Genomic DNA, 24,578 nt, shown 5'->3' with positions numbered 1-24,578 from the left:
TGAAAGATTGTCTCCTTCTAGAAAATTATAGTAAGAGTGAGTGGTTGACTTACATTAAAAATACTCTGACTAAACTTGGGAGACCGGAGCTTTTTTCCTCTCCAGAGTTAATAAGACCAAAGGATATTGCTCTAATTAAGGGAGCAATCGCAGATTTGCTGGCTCTGGAGAGAGAGGAACGCGACTTAAAAAACCTACTGTAAGGGCTAATCTCATTATTGCCAGCTCATGTGGTCCCGAAACCTACCTTAATGTGGTGAATCGTCCCTTCCATAGGTTTCTCCTAACCCGTGTCCGTTTTAATCTGATACATTTGAATTTAGGACGGTTTCCTTCCTGGAGTACCCCCGAAAAAGCACTGCCGTGTTCCTGTGACAACTTTTCCACCCAGAACACAATGCACTTCTTGATGTTCTGTAGTCACTACACGTAATTAAGGATGACATTTTTGGTCCCAATACTTAAGGAGGGGGGCTTTCTGCAGGTCAAGCCTGCCCTCCTTTACCTGCAATTATTACAGTCCTCTAGGATCATCTTTCATGTTGCAAGTTTTTTGGTGGGTGCTGTAAGGATTAGAAATAAGAACAATTGTCTGATTAATTGTATATAAATGAATTTGGATGTATATATGTATGATGATTGCACACTAAAAACTGCCAGGAGTGGCACTCAAAAGGGTTTGTTTTTATCTTATTTATTGTGTTTTTAATCGATGAAATTTTCATTCTATGTATATTTCTGGATGATTTTTAATTGGACTATGACTCTGTTTTTATTCTGTATTAACGAGTGTATTTAATTGTATATTTTGTATAGTTCCATTGTTTTTTATGATATTGATTTATCGAAATAAAGTATTCTGACTGACTATCTATTTGTGTTATATAGTTCTTATATATAATTCTTACCCACAGAAGAGAGACAACCTAGTTCGTGGTCTGAGTCCTCCCTTTTGTTTACACTGATGTGCAGAGTTTCAGTGGTAAGCTTTACTCCAGCCAAGGGACAGCTAACCATATGCATATGCAACAAGGGTTTTTTTTAGGAAAAACTCAGTATGACAGTGGCGCTCTGCCTAGTGTATACGTCTGGGTATAAAGCTTGCTAAGTAATAGTAAGGTGCGTGCAGAGCGAGTGGGAAAGCCCGTAACCACTCAACATGAAAATCACATGAATTTCATAAAACTAGAAAATACAGCATTGCTCTCGCACCCAAAAGAAACATTTAAAGGTTCCGCAGGCGGCGAACCAAAAAAGTTTAAAGCACCACAAACAGTATCATAAGAAGAGCAGATGCAGATTCTTGAGTATGTGTTCCACGACGAGTTGTTTATTCAGTCCACAAAAAAAGGGGGCCACAATCAGCCGACACGTGTTTCGTCGTGTGAGTGTGGTACAACACGACTCTTCAGGGCTTGTGGCTAGCCTGTATAATTCCAGGTCTAGAAAGGTGGATGTTTTCAGAAGGACATCCATCAAGTGTGGACGGGATTCGTTAGATCAGACAGCGGTTATTCTAGAAACGAGTGGAAGACAAGTGTGTATGTTTCCGCTTTAAGTTTGAACTTCAAGGCGTTGGCTTATGTAACAAGCGTTTACTTGACACGTGTGCGTGTAAGTCAGTAACCGGGAGGGGATCCTTATGGTGAATACGACTGCCGACCAGTCTCGGCGTATCTATCAGAAGTGTGTGATCCCTCCTCTTGAGTTTCCCGGTCGCCGTTTACCAAGAACGGACACCTAACCATATGCAACCCCCAGTCAGATTTCAAGATAACCCAATACCTTTGGGGGGAGCAAATGAAAATAAATTGCCTTTCTCTTGTATTGTGCCAGTTTGTAATGACAACCAGTTTCAGCTACAATAAATATCCTGAGATTGTATATTACAATGCTGGCAGTCATTCCAGCAACACAAGCAGTGGATCAAAGGGTGGGGCAAGTAGCTCCTCTTCAGCATAAGAGGCATGTAACATGGCCTTATCTTTTGGCCATTGATTTGTATGGGTGTTGCTTACATTGGGTGACAGGCGGTCTGCAGGAATTAGTTTGGCCAGTTATTAATACCAACAAAAAAGCTATGCTTCTACTTCATTCAGGAGGAGCACTAAAATTAGAGAATTGCAACTGTTTTTTTTTTTTTTACAAAACACTCTATAGGGATGGGGAATAAAATGGAAAATGATAGATGGCAATCTTTAACTACCACTAACCCTCTGGAGCACTGTACAGATATAGGGATTTGATACAAGCAAGGATGCTCCTCCAATATGGGTATGCTACTTTACATGTACCTCAGGGCTCTCATACATGCTACACATGAAATAGGAGAGAATGTTGTGCACCCCATCCCACGAGCTGGTGAGCTCATTGACCAGCTTAGACCTGCCAACATCTTCAGCATGTTTAATCTAATGCAAGGGTACTGGCAGAATACTATGACCAAAAGGGCACTAGAGAGGTCAGCGTTCTCAACACCAGAAGAGCACCACCAGTTCCATGGCATGCGGTTTGGGTTGAAGAACACCCCTGCTAGATTCCAGAGGTTGGTCAACTAGGTTCTGGCAGGGTAGGAGAATTTCAGTGCCACTTACCTTGACAACTTGCAGTCCTCCGATCCAGGTAGGAGGCCCATTTTGTACCATCTTCAGGGGGTATTGAAGCCCCTGCAGACAGCAGGCCTCACTATCAAGGTTAAGTGCCAGATAAGCAGGGGTCTGTGGTGTACTTGGGACCCCAGGTAGGGGTGGCAAGGTGCAACCCTTACAGCCAAAGATTGATACCGTTCTGGCTTGGACACCACTAAAAACCCAGACACAGGTGAGAGCCTTTTTAGGTCTCACCGGGTACTACAGGAAATTCGTCAAGGGGTATGGCACCATTGTTGCCCCCTTGACAAAGCATACTTCCAAGAAACCGCTCCATCAGGTGATCTGGTCAGAGATGTGCCAGACTGCTTTCGAAACACCGAAGGAGGCCATATGCACATCGCCTGTGTTACTGGCTCCGGAGTTCTCCAAGGAATCAGTGGTGCAAACTGATGCCTCTGAGTATGGTGTGGAGCCAAAGAGGGCCTAGATCAACCTGAAGCCTTCATTAGCAGGAGGTTACTTCCCAGGGAACAGAGATGGAGTGCAATGGGAAGGAAAGCTTTTGCAGTGGTCTGGGTGCTTAAGAAGCTAAGACCCAACTAGTTTGGGACTCTCTCCGAGGATCGGACAGACTACAGGCCCAACAGATGGTTAATGCAGATATGGGGTGAGAATCCTAAACTGTTGAGGTGGTCCATTTCACTACAGGGAACGGACTGTACAGTGGAACAACGTCCTGGAACAGAACATGACAACACTGATGGTCTTTCCAGGTTCTTGTGCCTCAGTGATGAGAACTCCCAACAGGTTTGGTACCTCTCCCCACGTTCAGGTGTGTGGGGGGGGGGGGCATGTTAGATCTGACATTTTTTGGCTTGGTTTTCAATGTCTTTTTGCCTCTGACCACCTGCTTTTGACTGTGTGCTGCATTTCATTTTTGCTGGTGTTACTTTACCACTGCCGTCCAGTGCTGAAGTGCAAGTACTCCTTGTCTAAGATGAAATAATTGGTTTCTCCATGATTGGCCTATTTGATTTCCTAGTAAGTCCCTAGTACAGTGCACCAGGTGTGCCCAGGGCCTGTAAATGAAATGTTACTAGTGCACTGATTGTGCCATCCATATGAGTAGCCTTGCAAACATGTCTCAGACCTGCTACTGCAGGGTCTGTGGGTGCAGTTTTAAACTGCCATTTTGACTTTGCAACAAACCTTCCCTTTGTAAAGCACCCCAAGGCAGGCCCAATGTAGTCCTGTTGGCAGGGTGCAGTGTAGGACCTGTAATGTTGTGTTTTTCATGTCCTGGTAGTGAAATACTTCTAACTTTGTTTTTCACTACAGCAAGGCCCATCTCTCCCATAGGTTAGCATTGGAGCTGCCTTGTAACATCTTAAAAGTGTAACTGCCAATTGGGAACGGATAGAAAATTGGAGTTTGGTGTCTCTGTACTCACAATTTAAAAATACATATTTCAGTTCAGTTCGTTTTTAAATTGCATGTTGGAAAATGTCACTTTTAGAAAGTTAAAAGCACAAAGAGAACAGATGATGGGCGGAGTGCTAAAGACATCAAATATTCACCCCCAGTCACAGATCTGGGTTTAATCCACTTCAGTTTGGACCCAGCATTATGTAAATCAGTCTTGACCCTGCTCCCCATGGGATCCGTCCAAACTGAACTGCCAGGCCAGGTCCCTCCTACACCGGAAACAAGCATCCTGGGACCAGATTCAAGGTATCGCCCCTCATCAGGCAGGCTAGCTTGAATTCAGTGGCACAGTGAGCATAGGACCCACGTCTGGGAATACTGTTCCCACTTAGGGGGGACAAAAGCAAAAAAAGCCAAAAAAACAGATGGACAAATATTCATCCCCAGTCACAGATCTGTGTTTAATCCATGTTCTTTTCTCACCACTGCATGATTTGTTCAGTATTCCAACCATAATCTGTTCTTTTTGCACTTTTAGAAAGTTGGCATTCTCTTACTTTAACCATTCTGTGCCTCTGAATACATGTCTGGGTCAGAATACACAGGCTGTTTGTGCACCCCCTTAAGACGGTCACACTCAAGGAGCTGAGGTCTGCCCTGCAAATTGCGATGGCCCATCACCAGGCTGATGAGTCTGCCTGAGCTAGAGTGATATAAGGCATTGACAGACATCTAAACCTGCGCATGTCCACACACAAAGAAGTCACCACCCCTGAAGTGTGCCTGGAGCCAGGGCCGGGAAAGCAGGGTCTTGTGCACTATAAATATTTCCCTTTTAAGTTTGCCTATTTCAAAGGCTGAAATGGTTAGAAGCACTGGACCTCTGACACCATATACTCAGAACACTTTTGGGTTAAGGACATTCTGCCAGGAAGAAGAGCTGGATAGCTGTCAGGAGAGACTGTCCCTTTGCTCTTTGCTTGGTCAAGTTGGTCTGCTGCTTGCTTCTTCTGTCTTGGAGTCAAAGGACTTAACTTTGCTTTTTGCATCCTGCTTTCAAGGTTCTCTGTGGGCTTGAGCTGAGCTTGCCTCATGTTAAGAAGTCTCAGGGGAATTAAAGACTTCACCTACAACCCCTGGGTTCCTCTGCTGAGTACGCCTTCTTGCCAAATGTTGCCAATTCCAGTTCCTGGGCCCTTGGAAGTGAGTTTGGGGTGCTACTAAGAATAACCCAAGGCATCAAACCCCATTGACTTTGGAACTGGTGCCTATCTGCAACTCTAACTCCATGCCACTGCCTCCATCGGAGCTGTGGTCCTGCTCAATGCACTGACCAAGACTTCCACTGCAGTCGAAGGTATATATATACATACACACACACACACACTTTCAAAAGTAGAAAACGATCTTTTATACATAAAAAATAATACCTAAATTAGTGTTTACCATAGAAGGACAAAACAAAAAAAAAGAAGTCAAACTAAACCAACTAATGAAACAACAACTAAAAACCACTTTAACCAATACAATCAAAAACAATTAAATCAACAATATAAAAGGCATGCTAATTTACTCAAGTAACTTCTTCAAAAACAACAAACGCTGAAATACAAGGAAACTCTGGTAAATGTTCTCACCAACATTTCAACTCATCATTCAGCAACTACCTAAGCAAGAAAAATATAATAAAGTACACATAAATTAATACCAAAGTATAAACTCAACCGAATAGCAACCAAAAATAAACCTAACCACCTCAACGCCTACAACCCAACAACAAATTAACATTTAAAATAAAACCTCCCAATGTTCGTAGACAAAACCCTGCAAAGTAAATAAAAAAACAACACGCAAAATACGACACTACCAAAAATAAATATACACAACAGTAAATCATCAAACTAGAACAAACATAACTTAATTTAACATTACATAGCAACACATCACTAAAATAGTGTACAAACATACACAACTACAAACTAGTGAAAAACAATAACATCAATTCATCTAAATATCCAAAACCCACAATCAACACTATAACTACCTTCTAGATCTCCCCCCTAAATCCCCTCTGCCCTCAAAACCCTTAAATAATCCTGAAAAAAGAACTTGCCTGTTCCGACGAACACCACAACCTGGTCTCGGGAAAACAGACTACAAATAACACAAATAGATTACAGAATAGCAGGTAGCAGTTAAAAAAAAAGCCTGCTAAATGAAAGTAAATAAGACTATATCCCCGTAGAAATGAATTAGACAAGTTAGCAGAAATGATGAATAAATGTTTAAAAATATTCAACACGTGAAACAAAAAATATTGTGATAAAAAATTTTAAAAAATCTATAACGTGTAAATTATTAATTAGTAAAAAAAATATACACTTATTTAATGTATACATATAAAATATAGGTTAAAATGATGTAGATAATCCATCCATACTAATATTATAAAGAGAGAGCCCTAACCTTTGAGGCGGGTAATCTCAGTAACCACAGCACCAATCACAACACCCAATACAGCATTGGAAAGGGCAGTTGCAGCAGAAGGACATAGCCTATACAGATGGCCACCATATACATTTGAAAGGTAAAAGAACCTTGCCAGCAAAGTAGTCCCTTGTGGGCATGTGCGTGGGCGGGGCGCGGCATGACGACAAAAAAAGCGTTCCTTAAACGTGTGCGTTGTGCTGGAGGCGTGACAAACGACAATGGGCGTGGCAATTGCACAAGTGCGCTGGAGCAAGGGGCAAGACAAACGACAATGGGTGCGGCAATTGCGGGAGCGTTCAATGGGTGTCTGAGTTCAGCTGGAGGCGCGCCAATTGAGCAAGGGCCGTGACAAACGACAATGGGCGCGGCAATTGCGGAATTGCACAGGAGCAAGGGCCGTGGCCAATGGGCGTGGCAATCGGCCGCCAACAATCGCGCCACATTCCTAAATTATGATGCCAATCGTGCACCTGGGGGCATGCTTTCAATGGGCGTCTGCGTTCAGCTGGAGGCGTGGTAAGTAGCCGTTCGCTCTACTCACTTGTGGGCCTGCACATTGTGCTGGGGGCGTGTCACACATACTTGGGCCGAATGCAGTGTGTGCCTTGTGCTGGGTGCGTGTCAAACAGACTGGGGCCGAATGCAGTCAGTGCTTCACTAAATTGCCATTACGCTCCTGCCTTCACGCCATGAGGGTCCTAAAAAAATAATAATACCGGGAAATAACTCAAGGGTCACATAATTCGCATTGTAATACGGTCGCCGCTGGAGCTGGGCCTCAAGCGGTGGCACACGCCACTGAGAGTGCCTGCGGGGACAATAACTGCAGCGTCTCCTGCACGCTGTCACTCAACTCTCTGCATAAACGAATTTACACACGGCGCGCAACATCAACCAGGGCTGGAGCCGGCCTCAAGCGGTGGCTAACGTGACTAAGCGGCCCTGCTGGCACACTAACCTTGAAACGGACTACACTTTCCCACACGCGCAGCGTCTCTAGCGCGACCTGTCACCCACTCAACTCTTCATACCCAGACAACGTCGGGACGGCCTGCTAGTATGTATATAAAGCTAGTTAAAAATGTTTTTAACAAGTGTTGAATTTAGGAAAAGTTAAGGCAAAATATACATTGCATAATATGTAAATATAATTTACAGTTTTTCCAATTAATAAGAAAAAAGAAATGTTTTATTTACTTACCTTCATAAAAAAATTCATTTAAAATATTTAGCAATAAAAATGTCGAAATACACAACAAACTTTGCACAAAGAAAACATTTTAAAAGATGTGACATAACATTTATAATACAAAGCAATGTTATTGATATTGTTAACAAACACACAAACTATTATTCTATTATATTATTTATGAACAGCAATACTAAAAAAAATGCAAATATTTCTACTACACACAAATGAAAATAAAATAAAAGAAGTCATATTAAAAAATAATCACACAAATATTGCACAAGAAAGGGGTTATATGGTTGTAGTTAAAATACAAGACTGTTAACCCAGTTTCAATAAAGAAACCAGAAGTCCACCTAGAGTTATGGTTACACAACCCTTTCATAGAAACTCAGACATATGAATATATTCTCAGTATAAATGGTAAGTCAAATCATGAAAAGTACACAACATAATCAATGGAACCATAACATATAGTAAGGTAGTATAAAGACCATGACCCATGCTTCTGTTTACTGTGTAATGCTTGCAGTCATGATCATGAACATTGACAAAATCCATTAACACAAAGCGCAATACCATAACCAGTGCAGTTTTGTAAATGGTGAAAGGGTTAATTACGGTCTGCCACCAAAGTTCTTGTACTGTATCAAGTAAAAACTACCATCACATAGGGCATTATGATCTGGCATGACAAGCTCCAGTATGGAACTCAAAAAAGAAATGTATAATACCATTCAAGGACTAAATACAAAGAAAAAAAAAACTCGGAAACAGGATTTTCATTATAGCCTAAGAGTACAATGTTAAAAATCTCTATTCATCAATTTCCTCAAACCTTTTTATAGTTGGCCTACTCCAGTCAAGCCTATTCACTTCCTCCTTCATTGAAATGGGATTTTTAGAGTTGAGATCTTCCTTAGCAGCTGCTGTTTTAAAGAACATATCTGTTTGACACTTTCTGTGTACATAGTTTCAAACGAAACCAAAAGAGATGCTTTGCTGCCCATAAACAGTTCATTTTTCACTCACTGCAGTTCCTGCCTCTGCCGCAGTGCTGTGTGACTGCTGAGGAAAGATATGGACTCTGAAGGCTCAAACCAATAGCTCCCTATTCTTAAATGTATACCCCAGCACACATAAAATTCAACTGGTATTTTCCAATGTAAATCACAGATAAAACAATAAATCAATATGTTGATTTTCTCTATTTCTCTTTCTTATCTCTTTCATTTGATCTTCAAGCCTTCAGTAAGTGAAACAGTTCCCAAGTCAACACCTATTTCGTCGTCTCAGTATAGTTGTACATACCACTTGTTCACGGCTGAACAGATTAACTGTATTGTGGTTTAAAGTGTGGCGATAGTTCCAAGCCACACTAATCCTGTGGCGTGAGGCGAAATCCCAATAAGGAATGCTGGGCAAGTTCCCGATATTTTCACAGTACTCTGTAAATCAAGTTTTCAAATGTGCAGAACTGGAAAGAGTGAGTCTCCTCACGCCGGACTCCAAATGCAACTCTTATTGTTCAATATGTTGTGGTTCACTTAGCTAAACCAGGATAGTGCAAACATTCACATCCCTCCCAGAAGGATCTTCATTGGGGAATTGGTCTGTTTGGGTCACATCACTCAATTGTTCTCTGTTACACCTACAACAATTTCATTAAAATATCTTTGCACATCCACTGTGAAGTCTCCAATCTCCGCCAATACAGGGAGGTTCACAACTCTTAGCCTCGCTTCACTTCTGCGTTTTCCAAGCTGTTCAACTTTAGCATTAAGGAGGGATATCTTGGCAACAGGACAGGCCTCAAATTACTATCTTCCATGGCTCGGAGTGTTATCTTCCAATACATTTTATATCATCCATCATGCGCTTCAGTTGTCCAACTTCATGGCTGTCAGTGAGATGTGGCAGTAGAGTAATTCATGAGGAGACCTATGTTTTTCAGTGCTTAGCATCTCAAGTAAAGCGGCCATAATTAGCATCTCACCCTTTGACAATGAGGGCCCTCTGTTCTCTGGACATTCTGTATTTTCCAGACTGCAAGCCTCTGGGGTTGGAGACCTCGGAGGAAGGGATTTTTTTCATCCTCCTGAATCTGTTTATGCTCCTATGGAAGTATTTCATGGGGGCATGAGTTGCTGTGGCTCCCAAGATTCAATAAGAACAGCCAACTGACTGTCAGTATCCAGATTGTTGTGCCATCTGTAGCTTCCTTGCAGCTGCTTTCCTCCAAACATCTCCTTTCACAGATGTAGGGAAAGCCCAGGAAGTGGGTTCTGACCCCATCCTAGATGCTTCCTCTCTAAATTAATTGCATGTACATTAGGTTCACTCCAGATTGGTTACTGGGTTACCCTTGTGAGTCCCTAGTATATGGTACCTTAGGTACTAAGGGCATAGGTACCCCTGGGGGGCGAACCAGGGGCTGAAGCATGTATTATGTCACCCCTGGGAAGCCTTCCAAAATGGCACCACAGGTCTGCTACTGCAGCCTGGGTAAGGTGGTACATGTACCCCTTACTAAGATATAGGTTACCTACATCTACCTTAATTACTGACACCTATAAACATATAAGTCACTCCTATGGCAGGCCTTATCAATCCTGAAGGCAGAGTGCTTGGTTTTGTGTGAGAGGGTGCCCATGCATGAGCAGGACGCCTCTGCAGCTTTCGGAATCACTTCTCTGTAGCTGTTCTGTGATGCAGCCAGAACATATACTCTTAGGTGCATTATAACCTTGCGGTTAATGCTAACTTTGAAATGGCTGCAAAGAAACATGTGTTTGGTGTCAAACAGTTTGGATTCCTACCCCACCCCCGCCAGTTCTGGCAGGGGTGGGGTAGAATTCCACCCTTCTAGAGGGAGAAGCCATGCACACACTTACCTAACCGGCAATAGTTTAAAAGAGCCCCAGCATCACAAAATGGATGCCGCAGCCACAGACACAAGTCTGACCTCCTGCTGCTGGACCAAACTCCGGCCTGTACAATAGGTTTCCGGTCACAGGGAGGTGTAACCACTTCCCAGACAGGCTTTAGTGTATTGTTGGGGCTGGGTGGGTGCATTTAGAGAATGCTTATCAGACAGTGCTGGGGCACACTTGGTGTCCCTGTGCATATCCCAGTTCAAACCGGTTGCAGGGGCACTCAGCCCCTGCTCTGGTGCAAAACTGGTCAAAGGGAAAGGGGTGTAACCACCCCTTCCCTGGATCCACCCATAGGTGGGTCCCTAGAGTAAGTCAAACCCCTTATCTTAGTATAGGAACCCAGTCCTTAGGACTTCAGATTACACCTGGACGAAACTCTGCAACATATATCCTGGAACTTTGACATTCTATTTCGACTAGAAGATGGAAGAATCTCCCTTGGGGACAAGGAGTGATTCCCCTGTTCAAACAGGCACCAAAGAAGTATCTTGCCGGTCTGCATTTCCAAGGCTCCTGCCAAATCCCGATGGATTTGCGACTCAGGACATGGATTTCCAGACTTCTCAGAGGCCAACACGAGATCCCAGCAAAGCTGAGACCCGCTGTACTCACGAGTGACGTGGGACCGGAATTCCTGGACACAGTGCACATTTACAAGTACATTGTCTTCCTGAGCTTTCCCAAAGTTGGGCATTGGGCTACTTTTAGTCCAAGCCCCGAGCACCATTTGCACTGAAGATTGTGGGCCTACCCTCCACGAGTGTTCTGTGGGCTCGCTTCTAGCATTTCCGCTCGAGGCTCCTTCGCGATCCCTGGTCCGTCAACTGGTGGGTCCCCACGAAGGTAACTTCTGTTTCTTCAGCTTTCCTCGTTGCTCTGGACGTGCCCTGACTCGCTTCCAAAGGGTGAGTCCCTCAGACCTTGCTGGTCTACACCGAAGTTAATCTTTGCTTTCTGCAAGGGTTGCTGTTGCCAAGGCTTGTTGGGTCCAATCCGGAAACCAACAGCACCACTCGACATCCTTTGTGGGACATCTCGAATTCAGCTCCTGGTCATCCTCGACGCCTCCTGGTCCTCGTGGCTTAAGAGTCAAGCTTCACCTTCACCTGAAACCACCCAACATCGGATGGCATCTACTCATCGCCTTCCTGGTCACTGGCTAGTGACCCAGACTCTGTCCCCTCTGCTTTCAGGTTCTTCAGATCTTCGATCCACCCGGACACTTTCTACTTGGTCGCCAGCAGCACTTTGCAGCAGATCGCCATTGAAAACGATGACGTAACCCGACACCAAAAGACTCCTATGCACCCGGCTTCCCTGGGTGAGGTAACTCGAGTACTCCAGTGCTCCCGTAGGTATTGACTCTACAACCTCCTAGTTCTAAAGGGTTTTGCTCCAAGTCCTCTTCTAAGTGTCCTTAATCGGTGATTTTCCAACCGCTACTTTCCCCAATAGAAGTCATTAGTGATTTGCGGCTGGGTTCAGAAACTGCGCGCGTCCCCTGTGGGTCCCCTGTGTAAAGTAAATCCACATTTGTAAAGCGCACAATCACCCGTAAGGGTCTCTAGGCGCCGTCAGGAAGATTAAGCAAGCTATTGCCCAGAGTCACATGGTGCTGGGCTAATATGCCGCCGGTGCTGGGGATCGAACCGTGATCCCCAGATTCCGGAGTGAGACGCCGTGGCGCCACACCTCTTCCACTACCTTGGGTGGTTCCTGGTGGCCCCAGCGGTTCTAAAGGCTCTAGGCCTCGTATCTATGTCAGTCCTGGTTCTAGCAGCCATCACAGAGCACAGCTAGCTTTTGCAATGTCTGCACGATAATATTTAAAGTATGATATAATATACTTATTCTACATTTAGAAATTCCATCTTTCTAAACATGAACACAAACAGTGTCTAATGCAAGACATTATTTATGCATTGTAGCTTACCGGTGGAGAACCAAGCCATCCAAACTTTTCCTCCAATTTATTCATATCTCTGTCAAATTCGTTCAGGAATCTATATCGCAGAAGATTATCCGTGGCTAAATGAAACTGTCTCCTTGCATAATGGTAACTCTCGTTATTTCCCTTCCTGGGGAAATCCAACCATTCCGGGTGCCCAAATTCGTTACCTGTATTCAAAATATCAATTAACACTTTAATTACCACAAGGGTTGAAACACATTAAAACAAAACAGCATCCATTACATAGGTAAATAATGGCATGCTCTGGAATCCTGGTTCAAAACGTCAAATTAGTCCGTAAAACAGTTCCAAGCTTCAACGTAAGAGCTTTCGTGACACTGGCTAAGAGAACATTTAATTTTTACACCCAAAATTAAGCTAGAACTTTAAACAGTAGCACAATGTCATCTAGACTTTCTAAATTAATTCTAATTCAAAGAAACAAAGATACTGACTTTTTTTTCGATGTTAAATCTTGAAAATGCTACGAAAAGATACCAATTTTAATACATATATCCATTGCACCCAAGCCGAAGCTTCGAATAGTTTTATTTTCAGTATTTGATGGCATGATAAACATCGAGGAAGTCGCAGATATGCTACAAAAATTCACCACAAGACTTACAAAGGCTTGGGAAATTTAAATATTCACCGCAGACTCCTCAAATTCCCTATGAAGTCATGGCATATTCCCAAAAATTATATTTTTGCACTGCTTGAACACTTTACAGAACATCAGATTTGAAATGCATATATTCATTGCTGAGACAGAACGACATCGAGTTTCTTTTAAACTTTGATTGCATCAGAGCAGTCAAAAAGTGGGTCAGTGTCAGAGCAAGAGCTCATCTGCCACTTCTCCGGGTCTCCGGTGAAGTAGGTAGTGAACTGACATAAGAGAAGACGCGACACCTATCCCCTGTGTTCTCTCACCACTTTCAAATCTAATAAAAATGTGGAGGGCCAATAACCATGGGTGGGGTCCCTGCATCACCAAGTGCTGCTTCCCCCAACAGCCATAGGTCTCTGCATATTTGCGGCTGACAAAGTACTTCTCTTCATGCTGGCAATGGCTCAGTAGCAGCTGCTGACAGTACAATGCCACCTCTCTGCTCTTTTACTGAAAGCGGATAACACAGTCCTCAGGCAATGATGAGTCGAGAACGGCCAATGAGATGTGGGAGGGAGAATGGATGGAGTAATGCTTTAACATTTTAACGTTCCAGGCTAGATGCTGGAGAACTTCTACCTGATCACCACTTGACCTTTTGTTGTATTGCAGCAACTAAGTGGCACCCTAAGATTGCTGCCTTACTTCATCTTATGAAAATGTCAGTCCTGATAAAATACTCAGCTATTTTTTTTTCTTCAAATTTGAGTGAATGTACTGTTTGGAGAGGGAAGTGAAGCATTGCGGCAGGTTACTATGTATTGTATGTTTCTTAATTTCGGGGGTAAGGGCGTGCCTTTTAGGCATGAACGTGGGGTGAGGAAAGGAATTTTGCATATTTCTCCAACCGGATTCCCTTCCCCCTAAATAGCTAATCTGTGAGATCATGTTAAAAGAATACTTTTCTTGGAGGGCATACACAAACGAAAACTGTAGGGAGGTACTCATCAATAGAGGACAATTTCCCACTTCAGGGTTTCAGGTGACATCGTCGACTACTCCATCTGTACGTTTGCCCTCTGTGATGACATCTGGACCCTTCTTGAAGAACAACCTTGTTGCTAATATAAACTCATATGAGGCTACATGTTAAGGCACAATAGGAATTACCTACACTAAATCAGTGAATTGATTCTGGTTATTGTCCGCATAAAACAAAACCAATTTCACTGTTGTCCCATCAGCACAGGGAAGACGTCGCCCAGATAAGTCTTTACCTAGCTCCAACGGAACTCCTGAGGCAAGAAGTGGAAGGATGGATACTGATTTGCCCTCTCACTTAGCCTTCCCTGACATTCCACAATCTTTAAGAGCAAACAAGTAGAAAGTGAAGTACAGAACCTAGGAAAGGAGGGAATGCAAGCGAGAAGGGGTTTCGTTGGTAGAACCCAAGTACAATATCTATATATTTAGTTCAGATAGGTGAATGGTGAGCTGACAAGGACAATGGATGCCCTAATTTTCAGGCAGTCCATTGAAGGTATAGGTCCCCCATGATTCCTATCCACCCGTATAAGAAATTGAGCTACTGGTTGAAGGGGTGAAGCAATACTCAAGCAGGAACCACAATTGTCAGGATGAAGTCACAAGCAAACTCAAAATGAACCGGTGGTCAACCCTCTGGTAGCTTGGTATAGAGCAGTTGGACTTAATTCAAAAGCCATGTGTAAACTATTTGTGAAACACTTCAAACAGTAACACATTGAAAACACACCACAAAAGGATCCCACACCAGTATAGAAAAATAGAGCCATTTTAATAAATAAAAATGACAAAATCTAATCAGTAGAACCGGTGCAGGTTTAAAGTTTTCAGTGAAAACAGCACCAAAAAGCACAACGCTGCAACTGTGGATATCGGTCACATGTTCAGGCCAACTGCGATGGAAAATGGGCCAGCAACATGGACCCAGTTAGGCCCACTGAACAAAAGTACCTTAAGCCCTATTTGCAGAGCATTGCGATGCATCATGCAGTCGAGGTTATGCATCGGTTCGGAGGTGCTGCATGAACTTGCCCCGTTGTCGAAGATCTAGTTGATTAGGGCTTGCGATGCAAAGCCACTCTTTGCAGAAGAGTTGTGCAGTCAAATCGATTCATTGGTTCCGAGGAGCTGTGAGGCTGAAAGGCAAGAACCTGCTTTGTGTCCAGGCTACTGTCAAAGAGCAATGTGAGGGCTGCGTCGGAAAAGCTTTGCACAGGTGGAGATTCTGATGTCGTCTGCAAGGTTGAGGCGGAGTCCTTGTGTCAGTAGAACCCTCACAGCAGAGGCGATGCATCGGTTCTGCTTGGGATTGCGCCACAGAGGAGATGCGTTGGATTGTCTGGGTCTACAGATGGGCTGGCAGGTTACCTACAGGCCCCATTCCAAGGGTCCAGGACTGCGATGGCACCACATGGCAGGGTAGGACTTGCAAATAGAGTGCAGGTGCTGGACTCAAGGTTGTTTGAACCTTCTGTTCCTGAAGCTCTAGTCAGGAGGCCATCCAAATAGCCCTTGGAGTCACTTTGGGTCCTGGGTTCAACAGATGCAGCGGCAGTCTTTCTCACCCAGGCAAGAAGGTAGCAGGTCAGCACAGCAGTTCCTTCAGAGCAGCAGTCCAGCAGTGGCAGTCCTTTTAGCAGTGCTCTGCACACCCATCTTGCCAGTGATGGCCCATTCTGGCACACCTAAGCTCTCTAATGTGTGTGGTGTTGCTGTCTAGGAGGAATACACAAAGCCGAACTTTCAACTACACCCAGTCATATAACCCAGAGACAGGTTACAGGGCCTAAATGGCTAAGGGAAAAAAATGGAAAGTGGCATTTTCAAAATTGTAAATTAAAATCTGACCTCACCATGAATTAGGATTTTAAATAAGGATTCCAGAAAACCAACTATGAACCAGTTGCCTTTTCCCATTTTGAAATTACACTTAGAAAATTTAATAAGGTAATGTCAATGTTATCTTATGGGCGGAGAGGGGCCCTGCAGTAGTGAAAAACAATATTTAAGAGTTTCACATGGACAGGACACGTACAACTGAAAAGTATGTCCTATTTTTAAATACATTGGACAATGTCCTCTGGGCTATTCAGGGCCTACTCTAGGAGTGACCTATGTTTATTAAAAAGGAAGATTTGGGTCTGACAAGAGATATTTTGCCAGGTCGACATGGTAGTTTAAACTGCACCCTCAGCCGCTGCAGTAGTCAAAAGAAAGGACACACACATGAACTGTTAACAGTATTCCATTTAGAAATTACAGCTTATTCAATGTAATAAGGTAACTCCAAAGTTATCCTATCAGAGAGGGAGGCCTTGCAGTAGTGAAAAAAAGCGTTATACTATCATGACATGTAAAACCAACAAGTACATGTCCCCCTTTTTTAATATACTGGCCTGTCCAAGGGCTACCCTAGGGGTGACTTGTATGTATTACAAAGGAAGGTTTGGGCCTGTTAAAAGGTTTATTTTGCCAGGCTGAAATGGCAGATTATAACTGCACACACAGGCTGCAATGACAGGCCCGACATGTTTTTAATGGCTACTTAAGTGATTGGCACAGTCGGTGCTGTTGGCCTACAAGTACCATTTAATTTATGGCCCATTTAATTTGTGGCCTAGGGACTTACAGGTAAATTAAATATGCCAATTGGGGATATACCAGTCTTTCAAGGAGTAAGCACATGCACTGTGGCACTGAGTAGCAGTGGTAAAGTATTCAGAGTCCGAAGGCCGGCAAAAACAAGATCAGCAAAAATAAGAGGAGGAAGGCATAGGTTTTGGGGAAGACCACCCTAAAACTGACATGTCCAAGAACCTGCAGAACTGATCCATGAGATCAACTTAGGAAGATGTACTGGAGGGGCAACATATAATGGTACTCTGGTAGGGCTAAAAAAGGGGTGTTTAAGATCTTGGGGTTTCAAGTGTACTGTCAACGAAGGTAATGAATGGACTGTCGCATTTGTATGGAGTTTAGAACACTTTAGACAGTACATATGGGGATTTCACATTACCCTAGGAAGTGATCATAAATCCCTGGTCAAAGTCCTAACCACTAAAGGTTTACAAAGTGCCTCTTCCCGCTTTGCACGTATATCAGTCAGGATGATGGACTACAATTACAATGTACAATATGTTCCAGGCTTCAAGAATATTGTTACTGACTGTTTAAGTCATTTACCCTTACCCTGTACAAGTGATTCCACTGTAGACATTGAATCCTTCTGTGTGGCTAACATACTTGATCAGTTACCCTGTATTTCACAATATGATTGGTTGTCGGCCCAAGAAACTGATACCATTTTGTGCCAGGTAGTAAACTATATCATGAATGGTTGGGCTATTAAAAGAGACTTACCCCACCACATGTGCACTTTCTGGGAGTTAAGGCACAAATTGTCGTCCGAAGGTGGCCTTATCCTCAGAAATGGCAAGGTCATACCCCCTACCTCACTCCGACCCAAACTACTTGACATTTGCCACAACGGGCATCTTGGTATTGGAAGAACAAAAAGTAGGGTTAAAAACTCTTATTGGTGGCTGGGGTTGGACCTTGAAATAGAAAGGAAAGTGAGGAACTGCCCTGTTTGTGAGAACTCTGACAAGTCCTAAAGCACTTTTAGGCTACCACTTCAACCGCTGTCCAATCCAAGTATGCCATGGACCAGATTAGGAATGGACATTTGTGGTCCCATTTTGGAAAATGGTGAACAAGTCTTCCTTATTGTTCTGGTGGACCATTTCTCCAAATGGCCCGAAGTAGAAATTGTACGCAGTGCTGATGCCAAAACCATCATCAAGTTCTTAAAAACATTGTTCTTGAGAGAAGGTTTACCCAAGTGCTTTGTAACCGACAATGGTCCACAATTTATGTCTGACATTAAAAAAAAATGTCAATGACAATGGCATTTCTCACAAGACTACGTCTCTGTAGCACCCAGCTGGTAATGGTGCAGTAGAGAGATGTAATCGCATCGTGAAAGAGATTGTACAACTAGCTAATCATAACTACCTTTCCTGGAGGAAGGAATTAACACACAATGTATGGGTTTTACCGTGTCACACCCTGTGAGTCCACTGGTTCTAGTCCATTTGTGTTATTGAGAGGCAGAACACCTTTCACCAAAGACACTGTTGGGTGGTTAACTCCTAAGAAAGTAAACTGGTCCATGGAAAAAGTCAACAGCAGAATTTTGCACACTCAAAAAACCAGTAAGAATTATTACGACTCCAAACACGCCTGCAAACTTGTCAACATTCATGTAGGTGAGTGGGTCAGAGTTAAAAGAAATGGTTTTGTTACGAAAGGACTCAGCCGTTATTCTCAACCCCTTACAGTAGAAAGGATCTTCTGGACTTTCAGACTCTTAAGTGATGGAAAGGTGTGGAACTTTTCGTCCTTATTGTGCCGAGGGGATGGGACCACGGCTCTGCAGCACCCCAGTCAGGAGCGTAGGAGTGACCCCACTTCCTCTAGATAGGATTGGATTATAGATGATACCAGTCAGAGTTTCAACCCAGAAGAGTGTAAGGCTAGACCAAGTGTTCCCTTGAGTGATCTGGGTGATGACACAAGTGAAAGCTCCAACCCTGTAGAGAGTGATGCTAGGCTAAGTGAACCTAGGAGAGAGTTTTCCCAGTATGACCTGACGAATAACACTCCCGTTGAGGAAACCCTCATTAGCACGCCACTTGACCCTATCGCTTACAGTGTAAGTGACACACCTCAGGCTGGAACTTCCGACATTACACAAGATAGTTCACCTCCCCATGGTTCCCATGTTGGAGGGACTATGGTCAAGGAACCTGTTACAAGCAGACATGGCAGAGAAATATTTCTACCAAAAAAGTTACAAGATTGTGTATGTGAAACTTGTTTTCTCATTGTTTCCTCCCTAATCCCTATGTTCACCTTTTCCCTCCCCTATTGCTTCATTTTACAAATTGTTGTAAATGAAGAGATGTGATGTGTATTGTTCGAAGTCTCACGTCCTGCCTCATGCTGTCCCCTTGCAGCTCGCTCTCGCCCATGTCGCTATGACGTTCCCTAGTTCTATTGTAGAACCTTGGGTGAGGGGGGCAGTTGGAGGGCAGTTGGAGAAGGACTGTTGTACTGACAAGACGCCTACTGGTGTCAGGGCTTTACTTCAAATAAAGACTGCTTCGCTTACCTGTTCCTGGTATTGTGGTCTTTACAAATATGAAAAGTGTCCCAATAGTATTTCCATTGAGGTTATCAGCATGAACATAGGGCAACTTTTAAGATGGAAAATATATTCCCTGAGGAGTATCATAACTCAATTATAAACGACTTTACGCAGATTCCAAGGTTATTTTATGTAGCATCATTATTCTACTCCTCCACAATGTATTTTAGAGTCTGCAGCAGCTTCCCTCTCTGCCCAGCATCTCCCAACAGACTCTCACTGCCCCCATTCGTCTGTTTGCCTCCTCATTTATGGTAGTTTTCTGATCACCTTGCAATGATGGACTTAGTTTGGATTGGGAATCAAGTAAGTTGTGCCTACTGGGGTGCCCTTCATAGTGGTAAGAAATGTGTCCAGTTTTTCAGGTTTACAAAAATCTATGTTTCTTCCACTGAATATCAGCAGCATTGTGGCCGGTTCCTGCAAACCAAATAGAATATTAAGCTTCAGCAGTTTGGGATGCAATGTCAGGATATTAAATGTTTTTATTTAATAGGTTTGTTTCCTGCAAAAACATCTGCTGTAATGTAGAATTTGATATGGTAAAAGCAAATAGAATAATATTCTTTTTCACTGGCATCAAGACCTGGCTTGCTTGTTCGTGCCCCCAAAACCATGTAATATTTAGTCTGGAAAAATCTTGTTTGGGGTGGTGCTGGGGGGAGTTAATATCTTACACGATGAGCTCTCTGAATCTCTAACAGTGGGGAGAAGGTACGATGCAACGGATGTGGGAGAACTGTGGAAAAAAACATGCATCATGTCAGATTGTTCGGAGCCTTCTAGTATCCAAATTAATAGTACATTGTCCTGCCTGCTTTGATCTTCCAAGTCTCCCAGTTTTTTTATTTTTTTTTTAGCAATCCCTAGTTCAGGTCCTCAGTTTGAACTATAATTCAGAGTGTCCATTTGGCATGCCCACTGTTATCAGCCTCCTTCCAGATATTCACAATCCATTTTGAAATTGCTTTATTTCTGCTCGAATTGATTTCAATTTTGCCGTCAACTCTTTGGCTTTGATTTTCCAGTTACTGCCTCTAAAAAGGAAAGCAGTCACTGGATTTTATTTAGTAATAAGTGTATTCAATGAAGGGAATTGTTATCATACTGGTGTTATGAACTCTGAATACATTTGTTGCCAGCAAGTGATGCAGAGTGCCAGACAGGACATTCACATTGTGATAAGGGCCCCATAAAAGTGTCCAAAAAATAGGTGAGAGTCTAGAGTTTCATGGCCAGTTTGCTGGCCTTCTACAAAAGGAACCCTCACTGCTTCTTCCATGAAAGCAACTACTGCCGACGGGCCAAGAGGCAAAAAGATGTTAAATGAGGCACATTTTGTGTATTGCACAAAAGTCAGTCATCATGAACTAGCATCCGTACTTGAGCACATGGTAGTATCTCCTCCAACTATATATTTTGAGTGGATCAGACAATAGTTATCAACTTGCGGTTAGGTGTAGTAATGAACAGTTAAGGAAGGTTGCAGGCTGCAACTGAGCTCAGCCCCTCGGTTCAGACACATGCCCTCCAGCCGTTGTAACTGATCTATTACTGGTTTTAAAACACAAGTGTAGGGCCCTATTCCATGGAGCCTGATTCTCACGACAGATACAGTACAAAAAAGGTGAAAGAATGGTATAAACCAGTCCACCGCAAAGAGGATGACCCTTACCTTGAGCAAGCATCCACTTGGGGACCCTATATTCTATTTTGCAAACTGTTGGTCAGACAATGGAGACTTCGCTACTGTTATGAGGCACTGCAGCCTTCCCACAGGCCCCAGATTGCAACGTGACCTCACACAAGTCATTCTCGCTGGGTGTGGTGTGCATGGCTCGGATGCTGCTAGTTATCCTATACAGGAGTTCCAAAGCCTCTCCGCACACATCACTGGACACAGCCATTGTGCAACCACCATTGACCAGCCTGGGTGTGCCATGCTGTCTCAAGTCTGGTCTCCCCAGGGCACTTACATCGGAGCAGAGTTCCATGTTCAGGGCAGAGCACCATTCTAACCTCAACAAGCCGTCTAGTCCACAAGACCCATCTCTCCTTCCAGCACGACTGATGTGTCCAAATCTGATTTTGGCCTTACTGTTAAACACATACAATTATCTAGGCACTCTCTCCCATGCAATTTGCGGGAAGCACTACTTAGGCTATGTAATGTAGTGGATTCCCTCTTGGTATGACTAGAACTTCACAAGAAGGGTGATAGCACAGAGGTAGCCAAGCCCCCCCTAACAACTTGATAATAAAGTAGGATATTTTTTCTGGTCTAAAGATCTACCTCTACAGTATAATGTCCATATGCTTATAGCTTGCTTTATCAACATTTCAGTGTATTTACTTAGCAGAACACTTGCGCAAACTTACTGAAGTCTTCCTATAAAAAGTATGCGTTTTATTCTAACAGCATAATACCTTTAAAAACATAAGGCAAAGTACACAGTAACCTAGCCAAATATTATATAAATTATTTCTGTGCCAGATAGACTACAGCCTAGCAGTTGCTAAAAACCGTCTGCCACTTGCTCCAAGTTGCTGGAGTGTTTTCCTGTAAAATGAATGAAAAAAAAGTGACAAGCTGTTTGTTCACACATTACTTCAAAATATGCACACTGGTTAATCAGATTTTTCCATTATACTTTAACAGCTGATGCACATTTTCTGAGCATCTCATTTTGGATTTCCATTATAGATAAACAACTTTATTTCCAGGTAGTATCCATAAGCATCTGTCAGACAATCTTCTTAGCTATATCTTAGTCATTTGATGTGCATACTATAGTAAAAGCACACTGCACATTTTAGCATCTGAATTTAATGCAACAATGGTCCTCGTGCACCACATTTTCAGTTTTTGAAAGATTAACACTAACTTTGTCTCTGCAACTCACACTTCTAATTTATAGTGCTCTTCAATTATTGAGAAAATATTTATTGAAAGCAATGGTTTATTTGGTAGCTTGAAAGGAAACAAACATCACACATAGGGTTTGAAAGAGAAAAAAGGATCAATTAGAAACATTGTAAATCAGACAGCTGACTACTACTAAAAAATGTTGCATTTCGATTGGTTCCTAGCTGGTAGACATCTACCCAGGAGATTAATAGCTAGTACCCGACACAAATCTCATTACAGATTCAACCGAGATATCACTATGCCTTCTTCCTATACCAGCTAACTGTGCCCATCACAGGATTCTAATGAAAATAACTAGAATATTTACTAGCTCGCAGAATGTGCCTGCTCAGAGAAACATGGTGCTTGAGAACGCAACTTTAGTTTGATTCACTTTTCTGTGGAGGAGGCTGAATATGTGCATGAACATGGTTCATACCTCTGCTGTTTCTGGAATAAACGATTCCCCGAAAAGATTCCTTTGAATTTGTTTGTTTCACATTAAATTGCTACACGTAGCAACATTTTTTCTATAGAAAATATATATTTCCATATGTGATTTGTCATTTCTTTTGATTTACCTCATAATTATAAAAATATCTTGAGCCCAGTAAACATTCATGCAGATTGATGTAACTCTTGACAAGAGAAAGTTGGAAAAACTCAAAAGGATTCATTAAATATCCAACAGCAACTCATTCAGAGGTTCTTACTATCCATCGGAGTACAGATTGATTCATTTTTAATATCTTCACGCCCTTCCAAAAAAAAAAAAAAAAACATTCTAAGCCCATACATTTTAATAAAAAAATTCAAAAATCCTGTCATGGCTACCAAAATGTTACCATCTTAAACCTGACGATGTATTAAGAGACAGAGAGGATTGGTAGATTGAGTAAACAGATGTGGAAAGAAGATGCTGGGCTTAAGTAAGAATCTCTCTCATTAACATTTTAGCTTCTTAAAGTATATAATGCCATAATTACTAAAACCTAAAACCCATACTTGCAAATTTTTATTTAAACTGCTTTTTTCAGATCTACATTAATTCCTCAAAACTACTTTAAAAGTGTACTTCAGCATACTCCAAGAGAAAGGCTATAATTTCAAGAGTTCCTATTTCAGCAAAATGATGTCCAGATATCAGTGATGTAACACTGAGGGAAAGTGAGGGGGGGGGGCTGGAGCTCAAGGGCCCGTCTCTGGGACTGTGCATGGGTGAGGGGCCATCCCTATACTTTGCAGGGGGGCCCTCCCAAGTTTCGTTACGCCACTGCTAGATGTGCCTCAAGTTTTTCTGGAATAGAACATTTTAGCCCTCAAGTTTTTCATTAGAATGTCATGATGAAGCTACAGCATAACAGTTAGGACCCAATTCACAAACTGTCGTATGTATTGGAAGTACATGTTGCACTAAGCATGCCAGACTTTTTTGCTGACGCTCATGAGTGAAACTCTTGAGAATCAAAAGGAACTGTGTTATCAACTTTACCTTTCTACAGCATGAACCATCATTTCTATGACAAAATGAAACTCCTCATTGTGTTCATTTACTTATCTCTTCCACAGCAAATGATTCAGTTCTACAGCTCCTATTCAAATAGCATGGCATTTAGAAGTGTCATACATAGTCATGAATATAGAATGTTAGTGTGCTAGTTTTTCCATAGAACTGTACGGTAAAGCTGCAGTGAAACACTGGGGAATCAACTGTTTGACTGCTGCTGTTCTTTTGCTCACCATGCCATGTCAGTTTGGACCCAGACATTTGCTAAGCAGTCTTGACCTTGCTCCTTATGAGAACAGTAAAGCCCAAACTTCTAAGTCAGGTCTTCCCTAACCAGATCACATGCAACCCAGGACCGGTTTCGCCTTAGTTATGGGCTTACCAGGCAAGTACAAGCTTGGTTCCAGTGATAGTGGACACGGGACCACGTCTGGGCATACCACTGACACTTAGGGCAATACATGAAACACACAAAGCGTGATGGGAGGCTGCTTGCAATAAGTCTGTTCACTGGTAATAGCTTGGGATATCACTCAAACTCATCATCATTTTGCTCATTATGCCACCTCAGTTTTGACCCACCCATATGCAAAGCAGTCTTGACCCTGCTTCAAATGGGAACAGTCGAGCCCAAATTCAGGGGAATGGAGAACCAGTTAGCACAATTTGCAAGACTCTGCGATGAGTGAGAACAATGAATTTCAGACTGAGAGGATAA

General features: G+C 42.8%; 1 protein-coding gene across 1 annotated transcript in view; it reads right to left on the bottom strand.

The window, feature by feature from the left end:
• The window catches only part of GBE1 (1,4-alpha-glucan branching enzyme 1), a 686,238-nt gene that overhangs the window by 94,247 nt on the left and 567,413 nt on the right, over positions 1-24,578 (bottom strand). The window contains exon 13 of the mRNA XM_078658343.1: positions 12,565-12,749. Coding sequence (XP_078514469.1) covers positions 12,565-12,749 — 185 coding nt within the window. The remainder of the gene's footprint in view (positions 1-12,564; positions 12,750-24,578) is intronic.

The sequence above is a fragment of the Lissotriton helveticus genome, chromosome 8 (assembly GCF_964261635.1).
Source record: "Lissotriton helveticus chromosome 8, aLisHel1.1, whole genome shotgun sequence".
Lineage (NCBI taxonomy): Eukaryota > Metazoa > Chordata > Amphibia > Caudata > Salamandridae > Lissotriton > Lissotriton helveticus.
The sequence above is the reverse complement of the archived record's forward strand: the minus strand, read 5'-3'. Positions and strand labels throughout refer to the sequence as shown.